This window comes from Daphnia pulicaria, chromosome 5, assembly GCF_021234035.1.
Source record: "Daphnia pulicaria isolate SC F1-1A chromosome 5, SC_F0-13Bv2, whole genome shotgun sequence".
Lineage (NCBI taxonomy): Eukaryota > Metazoa > Arthropoda > Branchiopoda > Diplostraca > Daphniidae > Daphnia > Daphnia pulicaria.
The window spans coordinates 5,690,457-5,705,256 of NC_060917.1; the positions used below are offsets into that span (position 1 = coordinate 5,690,457).

The following is a 14,800-nucleotide window of genomic DNA, read 5'->3' on the forward strand; positions in this document are numbered from 1 at the left end:
AAGTGTTTGTTCCTGACTAGAATTTATCATGTATAAAGCCCCTTTCAATACATAATATCAGTTTATTTTGCACTGTAACCTTCTCCGCCTTTGTGCAGATTTGAGGTCTGAGCTAACAACATGATATACAAGTTTCATTTGCCGGTATTGACCTGTCATCATCCAACCACAATCTCAGTATCACTTGGGTAATATTGTCATTACTTTTATTTCTGTAGGTCCTGATAGACATTTTTCTGATATGCATGACTTGCATGGAAAATTGGTCAATTTTCAACTTGTTCTTACTTCATGTTTCTGTAGGATCCTAAATGATTTTTTTTCTGTAAATCCTGTTTTATTGAAGGAACTACCAATGCTGTTGGTCGAGTCCCCCATCTGTTCTCGCTTATGCCTACCCCATGTGAGTTTGGGTTTATTCACGAGGACCCCTTTTCCTATCCTGCCTGGTGGATTCAACTTCTCTGCAGATGAATGGAGCCCTTGTGGATGTCTGGCTGTATTTCCCAGACTTAAAGGTAGGGGAAATGTATCTCTATTCTTCCTTTTTTATTATTTAGTGGCGTTGGTCGTGAATTCTGACACAGTACGGACTACGATTATTCCTAATCAAGCTATATGCGGTTGGCTGGAAATGTTATGTTTCTCTTGACGTTTTTGTTTACTCATTAAGGATCCATGAAATATTTTATTATATCTCATTGGTAGAACGACTGCAGATTAGGCTCGGTTTTGTACGTACCTCACAAGTTTGTCTGTGGGTAAACAAAAATATTTTAACTTGAAACACTTCAAGCAAAGTGCAACTATAACCTTTGATAACTAAGAAGGACTTGCCGCCACACCGGCACCTCCTCGTCATCAGGTAATTGGTTAATAAAAAATAAAAGGATAACGTCTTGATAAAAGATGAGGGCGACATTCTTCGGCTTGCACCTGACCTAGATATCCGATGCCCTCTATGGAGTCGATGTAGCATACATATTTTTTCTTTGAGGCAGTCCGACTTATAACAAACTTTTGTTGAAGTCGGTTGAAGTGCGAGTTGAAGTGTAAGATTTTTAAAAAGCTGGTCGTACGTTCGAATTCGGCCGGATGGATTGGAAAAGTCAAAGTAAGTGAAATATTATCATGAGATGAGTCACATCGAAGCGAGATAGGCAAAGTGCGATAACAGAATCCATCGTTCGATTATCACACGATCTTGACAGAAAAGGGGATTCGAATAGGGAATACAATAAGACAAACGTCAAGTGTACACTACAGCGTGTTGTGTTCTTACGGTCCTGAAAAATTATTCCACTACAGAATGCAGACATCAGTCAACTATTTGGTCCTGGTTAGTCCTTTCTATTTTGCATTATTGATTCGTTTTTTCTGACAACAGAATATCTTTTCTCTCGTTTGTTGCATAAAGATAATTGTCATTGGACTGACGAGAATTCTCGCTAATCCGACGACTCGTGCAGTTTGCCCGGAAGATTATTCTCCTTGTGTCTGCGATCTGACAGCTAATGGCCTGGAAGTCACCTGTGTGGACTTGCCCCTTGTCGATGTCGTCGACGTCTTTTTCCGCACGCAAAGTCTATTTCTCTACTCGGTTTCGTTGGCAACTTCCGCCACGGGGTTGGTTGCATTACCCGCCGATCTGCTGAGTGACAAACGCGCTCAAAATATTCACCTAAATTGCCCATCCGCCGCATCCCCTAAGCTCAGTCTGACGATCGATCCAGCCTCTTTTGAATTTACGCGTTTCAACACGACCCGCTTCGAGATTCACGACTGCGACTTGGCCGGCCAAACGGACATGACATTCCTGAGCGGATTTGTAGCTCTCAATACCCTCCACTTAGAAAACACGTTAAACGTCGAGGCTATGGCAAATCTGCCCAGTTTGCCCGCTCTCAAGGAACTCGCCGTCGTCAACTGTACAGGACTGGGAAATGTCGCCTTCCCCGATTTGACTCCAACCAGATTGGAGCGGTTGCACTTGGATGGGAACGGTTTAAACAATGAAGCAGTTGCCAATATTTTCATCTCCTTGGGCAGTTCGTCGTCTGTCAGTTCACTAAAATTGCTGTCACTAGCCAACAACGCACTGACCAAAATTCCCACGATCGCCTCTTTCTCTCAACTGATTACCTACGAACTCTCCTACAATGACGTCCCTTTCATGAGCCTATCGACATTGATCTTTGGTCCTCCAGTCAACTTTGTTGGCCTCAAAAATCTTTCGCTGATCGCTATTGAAGGCGACGCTTTCCAAGGTTACAACGCGCTGTCAATATTATAACCCAAAAATGTTTCTATTTACTTTTACGCGCTTGCAGGTAATTTTACGTATGCCCAGGTGAACTTGGAGAATAACAAATTGACCGAGTTTAGGGAAGATGTCTTTAAATCGATGCTGCAACAGATGACGATTCAACCACCGGCTATTGGAGGACAAGTCCTTGTTACTGGAAGTCAGTGATTTAACGAGCTGCTTCCCCATAGACTTTGTTATCTTTCGAGTTAACGTTCACTTATCATCTATCTATTGCCTAAACGTATACTAGATCCGTTCGATTGCGGATGTCCTTTGGCCTGGCTGATTCGAGACAACCAAATTCTCCTGCCCAGTGTCAAAAACGGAGTTTGCGGCGGATTCTTTAGGTTCGAGGATCTTAACCCAGATGCCTACGGAAATTGCTAGTTATGATGCGTAATAGACACACCGATCGGCCATGTCAAAAGAAAACATTTTTTAAATGTATGTTTGTACTTTAAATGTACGTTGTAGAAAAAAGGAAAAATATGTTGTTGTCCTTTTTCATAGATAAGTTCGACGTATTGAGCAATGCTTTCGAACAGCATTCCGTTTCAATTTAAATTATATTCTTAGCGGCTTTCCTTTTAACTTTCCGACTTCAATTAGAATACTAATTCTGCGATGAACTGAAACTACCCGAAACTAATTGTCCCCATTTTGCAGTCGAATAAAATCAAGGAGCTATTACTGTCAATACGAAGCGAGTTCTGTGATTTCGACAGATTTTGAGAGAAAGTGAACTTTTGCCGTGTTTTTTTTTCTGAAATAATGTTCTTCTAGTTCTAAAAATAGTTTGAGTGCACAATCACTTGTTGGCAAAAATAGATTCGTAGCCTATATTTAAAAGCCAGTGAAACCCCAAATTCGCATCGGTATAAATACAGGGGGTAAACGATGATACAAGATAGAATTCGCTTGGCCAGACCTCGTACTGGAACTCGAAACGCTGTTGTTCCCTAATTTTTGCAGAATCAAGGTAAATATAATAAAAATCAACCATCTAGTTTATATTGGAAAATAAAGTTTTATTAAATTGTTATCTAAAATTATTAGGCTTAATAGGATGCCGGCACGGTGGCTATGTGGAGTGTTTGTGTTGGGACTTTTATTCGTTGCGGCTAGCAGCAATAAATGTCCTTATCAACCGGGCCCAGCACAGCAGACAGCTGGATATGTACCCAAACCAATTCATCTTGCAAAATCCGATTACAATACTGGTGCCCACAAACCCCAATATCCTGGCGGTCATCAGAGCCATTGCCCCAAAGTTGGCGGATTGGAATCTCATTGCCGACCGGCCAAAGATTGCGCCGTGTGGTACGATCTCGTCCGGAAGACTCCGGGGACTGCCTGTACACTACACAATGGATATGACAGAGGACTCTGCTGTCCGGATCTTCCCATAAACAGTAATCCACAAAATGTTGCTTGAATTCTAGACAGTCCAAAATAATCATCTTTCCCTCCTACAGTTAATAGCAGGGCGCCATTTAAGAAACCAAGTCCCTGCGAAGACGTCAAATTCGACGATCATGTCAATAAAATCGACTTGGACGCTGTGAAAGCGGCTGTTCATCACGCAGGCAAGAATCAGATGGCATCATTGGTGGAGGCTGAGAACGGTATGGCTAGACAGAACATTTTGGTTAGACCCGGTTCAGCTCGCTACACGCACAGTTGGGTTTACTTTCAAACGGCGGATGAAGCATTGAAGAATACCGGAAACACTATGCACGGTGTTTTTTCTGGCCATAACCTCGTCCATGGGTAGTGTGATCATTTCTCTAAAACAATTCGTCCAACTATTACACTAACTTATTACATTGTAGACATCAAATTAAGCCGCATCAAGCCCATTGTGCACTAAATCAGTTCCATGTAAAAGACACGGGTGTCACCCACACTTGCCCCACTTTCCCGGTTTGTGATAAAAAGGCGTTGACTTCGCCTTATCGAACCATATCCGGAATTTGCAATCACGTCCATTCACCTGGCAATATCCCCTGGGGTGTGTCCAATACCCAATACCAACGCATTCTAACCCCAGACTACGCCGATGGTAAATCCAAATTCTCTCGTTAAAACGATGTAACTGCAATTAAACATTTCTTTTTAGGTTATTGGATGCCCAGACGAGCTGTAGATGGAGGCGAACTTCCCTCGTAAGAATTTAATATGATGCACATTAATTCACGTCGAACAATTACGTAGCCAATTATTTGATTGACTCCCAACAGACCCCGTGTGGTATCTCTGACCGTGGTTCGCGATGTGGAGGCTCGAAGCGAGACGGACAGTATTTTTGTCATGCAATTCGGACAGGTCATTGATCACGGTATGAAATATTAACGATTAGTTTGGTAATAAATAATAAATAAATTTTGTAATGGAACAGACTTGCAAGAAACTCTGGAATCGAAATTGGGTAAACGCATACAATTATAGCCATGATAATCAAAAAGTCGTTTTTCTAATCATCTCTACAAATTTCTCTATTTCAAAGCGGACGGATCACCAGTGCCTTGCTGCACGGAAGGCGGACAATTCCTTTCTGAACAAGACTACGCTCACGGCAAGTGCTTTCCCATTGTCATTCCCAAGGACGACCCGTTTTATTCCAAGTTCAATCGACGCTGCATGGAATTCGCCCGTTCCGCTCCCGCGTGCAGAAATGACCGCAAATTTGGCTACGTGGAACAGGTCAGTTATACTATAGTGATTTACTGACGAGGCCTAATGTTTTGTGTCGTTCTATTAGGCGAACATCAACACCCACTTCTTGGATCTCTCGCCCGTCTACGGTTCGAACGATGAAGTGGCGTCCGATTTGCGGACGTTCCAAAAAGGCAGCCTGAAAGCAACTCCCGGACCAAAGAAGGGCTATTACTACGAAAAGGATTTGATGCCCGCTGACAATGAAACCACTTTGGACTGTTCCTCACCCAAATCCGACAGCGACATCTACCCACTACTGGATGTCAAGTGCTTCAAAGCAGGTGACATTCTTTTATTAACAAGTTCAAAAGTGTTTTGGTTTCATGGGAAATCTTCTACGTAGGTGACAATCGAGTGAATGATGGTCCTTACATGGCCGTCACGCAAACCTCCCTTTTCCGCCAACACAATCGTTTGGCGGAGGAGCTGGCCGCTTTGAATCCGCACTGGGGCGACGAGCGTATCTACCAGGAGTCTAGGCGCATTGTGGTCGCACAGTGGCAGCACATGGTCTACAACGAATATCTCCCGGTTCTCATCGGTCGCAAAAAGATGCAGGAACTCGGCATTTTCCCGCTTCAGCACGGTTTCAGCCACGATTACGACGACAAAGTCAATCCGTCCGTTTTGAACGAATTCACCGTCACCGCGTTCCGTTTCGGCCACTCCCTGGTTCCTGAAAGGCAAGAGTAAGCTTACAGTTCCTTCCTCGATAAAATTTTTGTAGTTTTGGCATTCACTTCGTTTATTTTGTCTAGTCTCGTCAACGAGCAGAGAGAAAAGGAGAAAAGCTTTTTGATGCGTCGCTTGTTCTTCAAAATGCAAGAGGTTTACGTCCCCGGCAACGTCGACAAGTTCCTCATCGCCCAGGCAACTTTAGCCGGAGAAAGTGTCGATAATTATTACACTGTCGAGGTAATAACCTAAAAGCAAATTTGTCTAAATGTGTCGAGTACATAAATAATATCTATTCGATTTGATATTGCAGATGACCAACCATTTGTTCGAAGAGGCGGGCACGGGTTTCGGAATGGATTTGGTGTCGCTCGACACTCAGCGCAGTCGCGATCACGGTACGGTAGTAGCAAGTCTTATCGTGACATTTGAATATTGCTCATCACTTTATTGTTCATTACAGGTATAAGAGGCTATAACAGTTATCGGGCCGTGTGTGGCATTCCGCGCGCAAAAGACTTTGACGATCTTCTCGATTTGATTCCCGCTAGCGTTCGTTAAATTTTTTTAAGATTTAGAAAAACAAAAGTTGCAACTTTACAGTAAACATTTGAATCGGACAGGTGGTTGAGGGTTTCAAGTCCATTTACGCATCTGTCGACGATATTGATTTATTCATCGCTGCCGTGTCCGAGAAAAAGGCCGACGGTGCCGCTGTAGGACCCACTTTTGCTTGCATCATTGGAGAACAGTTTTTGAGGCTGAAACGGGGCGACCGCTACTTTTACGATCTCGGCGGACAGGCCGGCTCCTTCACTGAAGGTATTGAACAAATAAAAATTTGGGTTTTTCGCTCGATGGTTCCTTCATTTGTTGGTTCAAATTTAGAACAATTGGACGAAATAAGGAAAACGAGTTATTCGCGCATCGTCTGTGACAACAGCGACATCCGTTACATGCAACCGCTAGTTTTCAAACTCATTTCCGACTTGTAAGTTATCCTTGAAATATTCGACACGAAACGAGGCCTCATGATTTTCTTTTTATAGGAACCCACTTGTGAAATGCGAATCTACCGACTCTATTCCTCGCATGAGCCTTCAGCCTTGGAAAGAAGCCGAAATAACTGCCCGACTAAAGTATTGATGTTCTAAATCCCCGTTCTATAATATGGGTGACGGTAATATATAGTAATAGTAACACAACATTTTATTTCTACCTGTGGAGTAACCAAATTCAAATAAACACAAAAGGGCAAAAAGTAAAAAGAATCAGTTCCTTGTCACGAATAAAATGAAGGAGCGATTTTTAGTTGCCGAACTTGCCAACGCCCGCAAAAGGCCCACCAAAGTGAAAGAAAAGCGTGAAGGTCGCAACCCAAGACACGTGCACGTAATAAATTTCCTTATAAGAGAAAAAGAGACATCAAGGCCTTTTGAAGAAAAAACATTTTCTGTCCATTTCCTTTCATCGCCCTTTCTTCTTTTAGAAAACCTTCGCTACGCCTTTGAGTTGGGGGATTGCAGGTGTGTAGACACACAAAAGAAATGCTTACTCAACCTACATCCAAGAGGAATATGGAAACTAGTTCAAGGCTGGTTAAGTATGTAACTGCGCGCTCGCTTTGGGCTGCAGTCTCGGCATTCCCCGCTAGTCTGTTGCGCGTTTCGTTGTTCCCGTCGAGCGTTCAGAGAAATCGGTCGCTGTGGCTCGTCTTCCATTTACAAAAGTTTTCAAATTTGGTTTTAAATGTGCGTCACCAGTCTATTGGAAAATGGGAAACGTCTAGTTCCGTATCCTTGAATCAGTGTCAACTTCCCTTTGAAATGGTGGTTAGAGAATTGTAGAAAGAATTATCGTCGCCAGATTTGTTTGACCACATTTGACTTGTTAGTTGGCTGATAAAAAAAAGAGCAAACGTCAAACAACTTTTTTTCCCGGTTGTCGTTTGTTTTAAAAATCCTGCCTCGCACTGAAAACATCCATTCAGTTCCGACATCGACATGAAGTGGCCAATCGTTCAATCCGCTGTGTTGCTCTTGACTGTGTTTGGCATTCACTTGTCGACTGGCTACGACACTCCCAAGCCCTTCAAATTTCCTGATGACGATCCTTATTACCCCCCAGCAGTTCCGTTCGCCAACAACCCGAAAGCGCCGCCACCCATCGTGACTACAACCATCACGACACCGAAAATTCCAGCCCAACCAGTGAGTCTCATTTGCAAATTCCTTTTTACAAGATATTCCGCCCAGCTGTTAACACTTTCACTTTTTTTCAGACTCCATTCGCTCAGGTTTCCCCACAGATGTTCTCCTCAGTGTACGATGGATGTGATGGCACCAAAGGCTGTTTTGGATATCCAGCATCGTGTATTCAACAACGATCCTGCTCTGCATTGGTGACCTTTGCCCAGAAAGGCCAGCGCATCGAATTTGAATTATTGGCGACCAAATCCTTAGACGATTTTTTTGTCGCCGTTGGGTTCTCGGAGGACAGACTCATGGGCGACGACAGCGTGACTGAATGCACTGTGAAAAATGGCAGAGTCAACGTTTACATGTCACAAAACGACGCCACCAAAACAAACATTCGACTCCCAAACGTAATTGAAATAATTCAACTCATTTCCCGTTATTGATGTTTGAAAAACTTAATTTTTACCATTTTTGGTTTTCACAGCCAACCGAAGGGTTGAATGTGATCAGCACGACATTCAGCGACGGCAATTTGTATTGCAAATTTGAACGCACGTCGCAGTTTGTCCTCGGCGAGAAAAAGTTTGATGCCTCTCAAAAGTTCTTTCTACTTTTGGCTCGTGGGCTGGCCTCGAATGACGGCCTCTCGTATCACGGCAGTGAGAAAACAGTTTCGGATCGTTCTCTCAAATTATCAGAAACGGGAGCCGTTGGGGCCAGCAAAGGTATATGACACTCGTTCGTCTTACTGGACCTATAACTGTGTTGAATTAATTGTTTCTCTTATTCAGGCACGTTGGTTAAACTTCACGGAATCTTTATGGTGACGGCTTGGATGCTGGCCGCCTCTTGTGGACTGCTGTTGGCTCGTTATTATAAGCTCACCTGGGTGGGCCAGCAGATCATGGGCAAAGATCTTTGGTTTGTGGTGAGTTGAAATCATTTCATCGAAAATCTTTTCGATGTCTGAATTATATTCATTTCCCCTTTTTTAGTATCACGCTATTCTGATGATGGTGACATGGACGTTGACGATGATCGCTTTCATTCTCATTTTCTCGGAACTGGGAGGCTGGACTTCGATTCCCGCCAAGCAAAATCCTCATGCCGTCATTGGTCTCATCACGACTCTGTTGGCCTTTATTCAGCCGATTATGGCTTACTTCCGGCCGCATCCGGACGGTCCCCGACGATACATTTTCAACTGGGCTCATTGGTTGGTTGGGAAAGCCGCCCATGTCCTTGGCGGTAAGTTTTCAAATTCAAACTAATATTTATACTGTTTGCACGTTAAATCTTATTTTGTTTCTTTATCCACAATTTCCAGTTGTTTGCATTTTCTTGGCCGTCAATCTTGAAAAGGCCGCCATTCCTTATTGGGTCACTTGGCTTATCGTCGTCTACACAGTCATTTACATCCTAAGTCACAACATTTTAGCGGTAGATAGTCATTTCATTTGATTAAACTTGATTATTCATTCGAAATTTTATCGGTTCTCAAGTTTTCCCAGTGTTTCATGCACGCTCCTTGGAGGCCGAGACCGACCACTTCTATGGCCATGAAAGATATGTTGCCACAACGCGAGAGCTATCAAGATGTCCTTAATCTTGCCAAAAACAAGGAGGATGCTTACGTAATAATGAAGCTTTGAATTCTTTTCTGTCGTTGGCTTTTGTCTAAAATCGAATCTTTTTGGTTTGGAATCAGGGGTCCCAGTTTCGCCGAGTATATCTCTTCTTTTACGTTCTGCTGGTGACCAGTTTAAGCATCGCTGTGATAGCCACGATAGCCAAAGCCCCCTGGCCCAAGCAGTAACAAAACGCCTCACTCAACGCCTCACTCCACGGTCTAACCGTGACGGTTAGACCGGGCTATATCGATAGAAAATCGAAAAGTCTCATTTCATAATTTCCCTACACATTGCATGCATTACCTACTTTTAGTGCCGTTATCGTCGTTTCGATTCTTATTTACTGCACTTTCTACTATCTATACATTCAGAGTTTCCGTTTGATCAATGTCACCTGTGGTTTCCTTCCTACTTTTGATTATGCGCTATCCGTTGCAATCGATTGCAAGACGGAAACTGAAAAGGGAAGGTGTGGTTTTTATTTCTACTTGGGTGTTAAGTTAGTTACCTCGTTGCTTCTAACAAACTGAATTGAAATTCCAAGTATTTCTTCCCTCGGAAATTCTTGGTAAACCTTGATATGGATTTTAGGGTGTGGACTTCATCCTGGCCGGAAATCCATCCGGTGGAAATCTGGGGGAGAAGAAAAAGGGGCAAATGAAGGTGAGGGACGACGACATAAAGAAACGGGAAACAAAAAAAATCTTTATAATGTACAAAGAGCCGTCACTTTCACCGCAATTCCGTTGTAAATTCTCTGACTTGACAACCTTATTTGGCTCTAAATTGATTGTGTTTATTTTACGGCGTAGCAGTAATCAAGTAAATTGCTTAAATTAGTCCCATGTGCATTTTCTTAAATCCGACCTATTTCAAAATCACGGTTTCATTTAATTTGAATGTTTTTCAAAAGCCCAATGGACACAAATACTTTCTTATTTAGAGTTTACGTTTCATGAGCACGATGCAAAGGATGTAGAGGTATTAATGTTAGTGAGCGGGAATTATAAATTATCTGGATTTGAAACAGGAAACCAGTTTGATAAATCTTTGCGGTATCAATGCGGTATTGGAATTCTAACGAGAGCAGGATATTAAACTGGCATTAGAGAATGAGTTCAACACTATTGAAACTACATCGCAGAAGCAGGTGGTAAGTTTACTGCGTCTCCCCGTTGAAAAAAAAACCTTCAAGATAGCGGTAATAAAGCAATCAATTCATTTCTAAATATCGGTCAAATAATTCCATTTTTCTTATTGGTGCACGGCGAAGAAAATGAAAATCGCCGGCACTTTAGCTACCCTGTTGCTGTTGTCGACTTTGGGATGCTTCTCGGGGGCCCATTGGGTAAGTGGCCAACACCATGAAAGTGATCCTTGCGAAGCCGTCGTCATGATGTCCAGTCCGTCCAAAGATGTGGTTGGTTTCCTCGCTCTAACTCAAATGAAATACGGCGTCAAGTTGGTCGGTTGGCTCATGGGTTTGAAGCCGGGCAGGCACGGAATGCACGTCCATTCTTTCGGCGACGTGAAAACCGATGGCTGCACTTCGACCGGATCTCATTACAATCCGCACAACGCGACGCACGGTGGGCCCTATAGCGCACCTTACATGCGGCACGTCGGTGATTTGGGAAATGTCGTTGCAAACGAACAGGGGATTGCCGTCGTCAATATCTTTGACAGGGTCATTTCTCTCATCGGACCTCTATCCATCGACGGACGAGCCATTGTCGTTCACGCCCAAGAGGACAATTTAACACCAAACGCCAATCCTGGCTCCCGAGTTGGCTGTGGTACCATCGTAAAAATTACCAAGACTAAAAAATATCATTGAAAATCAATTAACAAGTTATAACTGATATACTACTTGAATTTCTGCCTTTCTTTTGTCTCTTAATCCCCATTTTTTTTTCAATGTTTTTGAATTATTTGTCAATACAATGTAGGAATTCTTCCCTGGCAAATTGGTCTATACATTCAGCAACCTGTGTTTTGTTTTTGAGGAAGCTTTCATTACCGACGTTCTTGAAAAAAAAAAATTACGCTGGTTTTCCATATAAATTCAAAAGAAAAAGTAATAATAGATAGAAAATAGAACGAGGAAAAATAATCAGGAAACAAAAATTCAAAATTTAATCAGTTTCGTAAAAGGGCAACATCGCTTAATCATTTATAGCGGAGGTCCGTCTGCACTCTGCAGTGTCAACATTGTATTGTTAGTCATTCTGCTATGCAGAGTGTGGCCGACGCCGACTGATTGCTGGTTTTATCTTTACGCCAGACGTAAGTCATCACCATTTATTGATTTATAGTGTTTTATAAAAGACTTGGAAAATGAATTGTTTGACAGCAGTCAGCATTTTCCAAAAAAGTGCATTGACGTATAGTTGTTTCTCGATTGCCTAATGCCTGCCCCGTCCCCTTACACTTGGTTGTAACAACGCAGGTAATCCGAGGAAACGTTAGAAAACAGCTCAGGATTTCCAGATCTCATCGGTGCAAGAAGTTAGTCGTAGATTGTTTCTCTTTCAGTGAATCTCTTTCAGCGAATTTTTCAATCTCTGATGCTGATGATGCTAAAAGTGGTGGTGTTACAAGGAAATGTTCTTGTATGATTCTTAGCCAATGTGACAAGATCATTTAGCTGAAATATGACAAGTCTAGACCTTTCAAGTACAGTGGTGTGACTTTGAAAATTGTCTGTGCCTATGGAATAATCTGGCAATGAAGACCAATCATCTCTTGAAGTGAAGTTGAACACTATCTGAACTGCTTAAACTAGCCATGATGATTGGCCGAAATAGCAATTTCCACTACAATTGTGAATCCTCGTAGACCACAGTTTCACATTGGAAAACAAAATATCACTGTTAAAGAAAAATGTAAAAGTTAGTTCGGATCGTCGAGGCGAAAGCAGCCCAGTTTTTGCCTACATGTTCCGGATTCGAAGGTGAAAATTGAGATTGATGAGATCATTATCATCCTACTAATTTTGCAGGAAATATGTTGGGAAACGTTGGTTTTACGTTGGGAAAACTCCACTTTTCGTCGCAGTTCATTAATGTTACACATTTTTTTACAGAGCTCTAAAGATCCCCACGAACATCCTTGAGCCAATGCTGGATTTGTCAATGACATAGAGGGACTTGCACCAACGTTCTGACTGCTCCATCCTTATCTTCAAGACGTACGCTCATCCAGCTTCACTACTTCAGTGCTTCTTATGCTGCTAACCTGCTACACAACTTTTCTTGCTTCACTGGCGAGTTGGATCCACTTCACGAGTTGGATTACACTTCAGTTGCTGTGGCACACCTACAGTCGCTCACCACGGGATTATGGCCAGGTACCGGACAATTGACTTATTTTCGTAGATTATCTACTAGTAATCTATTTGCGTTAAACTCTGTCTGTGTCATAATTCCAAAATCATGCCCTTCTGGCGCCGTAAAGTGTTACTTAGACTTAGAAGTGTTTCTTTTTGCTAACGCTAGATGGCTTTTCGATCATTTTCAGCTGTCAAAACAGTCAGTTTTAGTTACTTTGCGAACTCTTTAAACATTTATCGGCAGCTATTGTGTGGAAATTTTTTAGTGAAAACTGACGATAACTATCCCGACAACAAAGCTCACTTGTTAAATTTTCGATATTTGCTTTTTTTTTCTATTTCCGGTTTTCTCTTTTCAGTCAGTAGTTCAGTAAATTTTCATTCCGCGCACAAAAGAACCACATATTCGTGATCCTCGTCGAATTTGTGGTAAAGTTCATGTTTTTATTTTTACGTATTCGTACTTCCGGTTTCGAAAATTTTCCTGAACTATAGTTAAGGAAAATTCTCGATTTTGGCCAAATTTTGGATTTCGATTAAATCATATCAAATCGACCCCAAATTTCATGGAGATCACGAATATGTGGTTTAATTTGACGACAGCTCAGTGGTTGAGGCGCTGTTGTTACTTCCGGTTTACTTCCGGAAATTTTTAATAAAAGTAGCAAGTGAGCTTTGTTCTGTGTACAGTTCTTAATGCTGAAAGCTAAATCTTAAGCAAAATTATAAGCTCCTGTAAAGTTTTGATTAAAAAAAAAACAGATCAATGTATCTATATGTATTATGTAACTTTTATTGGCATTTCACTTAATAACAATTGTTTTGTTTTTATTCAGACTATGCAGAGGAGACGTCGAGAAGATAGACACCAAAACATCTCCGGTATCTCCAAATGAAAATGTCAGCGCGGATCATCATTTGTTGTTGGTAATATGTTTGTGTTAGTTAACCCGTTGGCTGCCACGCCTTTGTTCTCCCCTAGCTCCTTACCACGGGCAACCTAGAGGCCTCCTAGAGGCGTGCATTCCATCCTCCCCTGTCAGCCCGGACTTGTCAGCAATGGCAAGTCCCACCTTGGCCATGGATCATTCAGACATGGCGCGTAGAGAGTAGAGAACAACCTACGGGTTGTATGGCGTGGTAGCCAACGGGTTAACCTAAGTGTACGTATATGTTTATATGTGTGATTCTAAAAAGTGGAGGAATTGTGGGTGGAGGTGGGTTAAATAAAACAAAATTCAATATTACAACTTTACTTTCCTCATTTTATTATAAAACTTGGCTAGATTAACATAAATCGCTTAGAAATAGAAGATATTCCAAATCCCTCAACTACTATCTAAAATGTCGATCACGCATTTTGGCCAATGGCACTTAGGCGTTTGTTGAGATAATACTAGTTAATTAATTTCTTTGGATTAATATAATAAGTTTGTTTTGATCTCAGACTTCAAAATATTCCATTACTAGTCGTGTCGTGTGAAACCGTCCACTTCTAATGTCGGATTTTAAAAGTTGATGTAGATTTTCTTTACTTGGTATCAGAACTTATTACTTTCCAAAGCGTCACCAGAACATACGACTAAAACTTTAAACTTTTTGAATTAGAAAGCGACACTTAAATATTAATCCAAAGAAAAGAAAACAACAAATAGAATGACTTTTTTAAAAACTGTTAACACTCAACAAACGCCAAATGGCATAAGATATGGGGCAAACAACCGATACATTTTCCCTGAACTGTCATGTTATGCAACAACTGTCCCTCCCCCACCCCCCCAAATCAACAGGTTGGTGCGGATAATAGCCATAATGCTCGTTGTGTCCACACCAAAAGAAATGAACCGCATCATTGACTATCAATCATAGCAGTTTTCCTGTGCCCTCAATACTTCATACTGTTAAACAGTTGACCAACATAAAAAATATTCCCTAAACT

General features: G+C 41.9%; 4 protein-coding genes and 1 long non-coding RNA gene across 5 annotated transcripts; all 5 read left to right on the plus strand.

Annotated features, from left to right (window-relative positions):
- Nucleotides 1-552: 552 nt before the first annotated feature.
- Nucleotides 553-3,005, plus strand: LOC124341113 (oplophorus-luciferin 2-monooxygenase non-catalytic subunit-like). The gene is made up of 7 exons (XM_046794049.1): nucleotides 553-865; nucleotides 1,052-1,114; nucleotides 1,212-1,339; nucleotides 1,418-2,267; nucleotides 2,331-2,465; nucleotides 2,559-2,790; nucleotides 2,839-3,005. The coding sequence occupies exons 2-6, from the start codon at nucleotides 1,096-1,098 to the stop codon at nucleotides 2,693-2,695; spliced, it is 1,269 nt and encodes a 422-aa protein (XP_046650005.1). The 5' UTR covers nucleotides 553-865; nucleotides 1,052-1,095; the 3' UTR covers nucleotides 2,696-2,790; nucleotides 2,839-3,005.
- Nucleotides 3,006-3,140: 135 nt separating this feature from the next.
- Nucleotides 3,141-6,963, plus strand: LOC124340878 (peroxidase-like). The gene is made up of 16 exons (XM_046793631.1): nucleotides 3,141-3,287; nucleotides 3,365-3,720; nucleotides 3,784-4,078; nucleotides 4,141-4,370; nucleotides 4,428-4,473; nucleotides 4,549-4,646; nucleotides 4,707-4,736; nucleotides 4,815-5,011; nucleotides 5,070-5,307; nucleotides 5,370-5,715; nucleotides 5,785-5,941; nucleotides 6,015-6,099; nucleotides 6,165-6,253; nucleotides 6,325-6,523; nucleotides 6,590-6,692; nucleotides 6,751-6,963. The coding sequence occupies exons 2-16, from the start codon at nucleotides 3,375-3,377 to the stop codon at nucleotides 6,845-6,847; spliced, it is 2,556 nt and encodes an 851-aa protein (XP_046649587.1). The 5' UTR covers nucleotides 3,141-3,287; nucleotides 3,365-3,374; the 3' UTR covers nucleotides 6,848-6,963.
- Nucleotides 6,964-7,087: 124 nt separating this feature from the next.
- On the plus strand, nucleotides 7,088-9,914 carry LOC124341039 (putative ferric-chelate reductase 1 homolog). The gene is made up of 9 exons (XM_046793929.1): nucleotides 7,088-7,911; nucleotides 7,983-8,306; nucleotides 8,384-8,624; nucleotides 8,691-8,827; nucleotides 8,895-9,147; nucleotides 9,227-9,339; nucleotides 9,402-9,533; nucleotides 9,608-9,727; nucleotides 9,772-9,914. The coding sequence occupies exons 1-8, from the start codon at nucleotides 7,705-7,707 to the stop codon at nucleotides 9,713-9,715; spliced, it is 1,515 nt and encodes a 504-aa protein (XP_046649885.1). The 5' UTR covers nucleotides 7,088-7,704; the 3' UTR covers nucleotides 9,716-9,727; nucleotides 9,772-9,914.
- Nucleotides 9,915-10,499: 585 nt separating this feature from the next.
- On the plus strand, nucleotides 10,500-11,497 carry LOC124341358 (superoxide dismutase [Cu-Zn]-like). Its single transcript, XM_046794439.1, has 2 exons — nucleotides 10,500-10,731; nucleotides 10,804-11,497. Exon 2 carries the CDS (start codon nucleotides 10,807-10,809, stop codon nucleotides 11,365-11,367), a length of 561 nt encoding a protein of 186 aa, XP_046650395.1. The 5' UTR covers nucleotides 10,500-10,731; nucleotides 10,804-10,806; the 3' UTR covers nucleotides 11,368-11,497.
- Nucleotides 11,498-11,652: 155 nt separating this feature from the next.
- LOC124341564 lies at nucleotides 11,653-14,066 on the plus strand. Its single transcript, XR_006918474.1, has 3 exons — nucleotides 11,653-12,483; nucleotides 12,616-12,879; nucleotides 13,698-14,066. It is a non-coding gene; the product is annotated as an uncharacterized LOC124341564 (long non-coding RNA).
- Nucleotides 14,067-14,800: the final 734 nt, after the last annotated feature.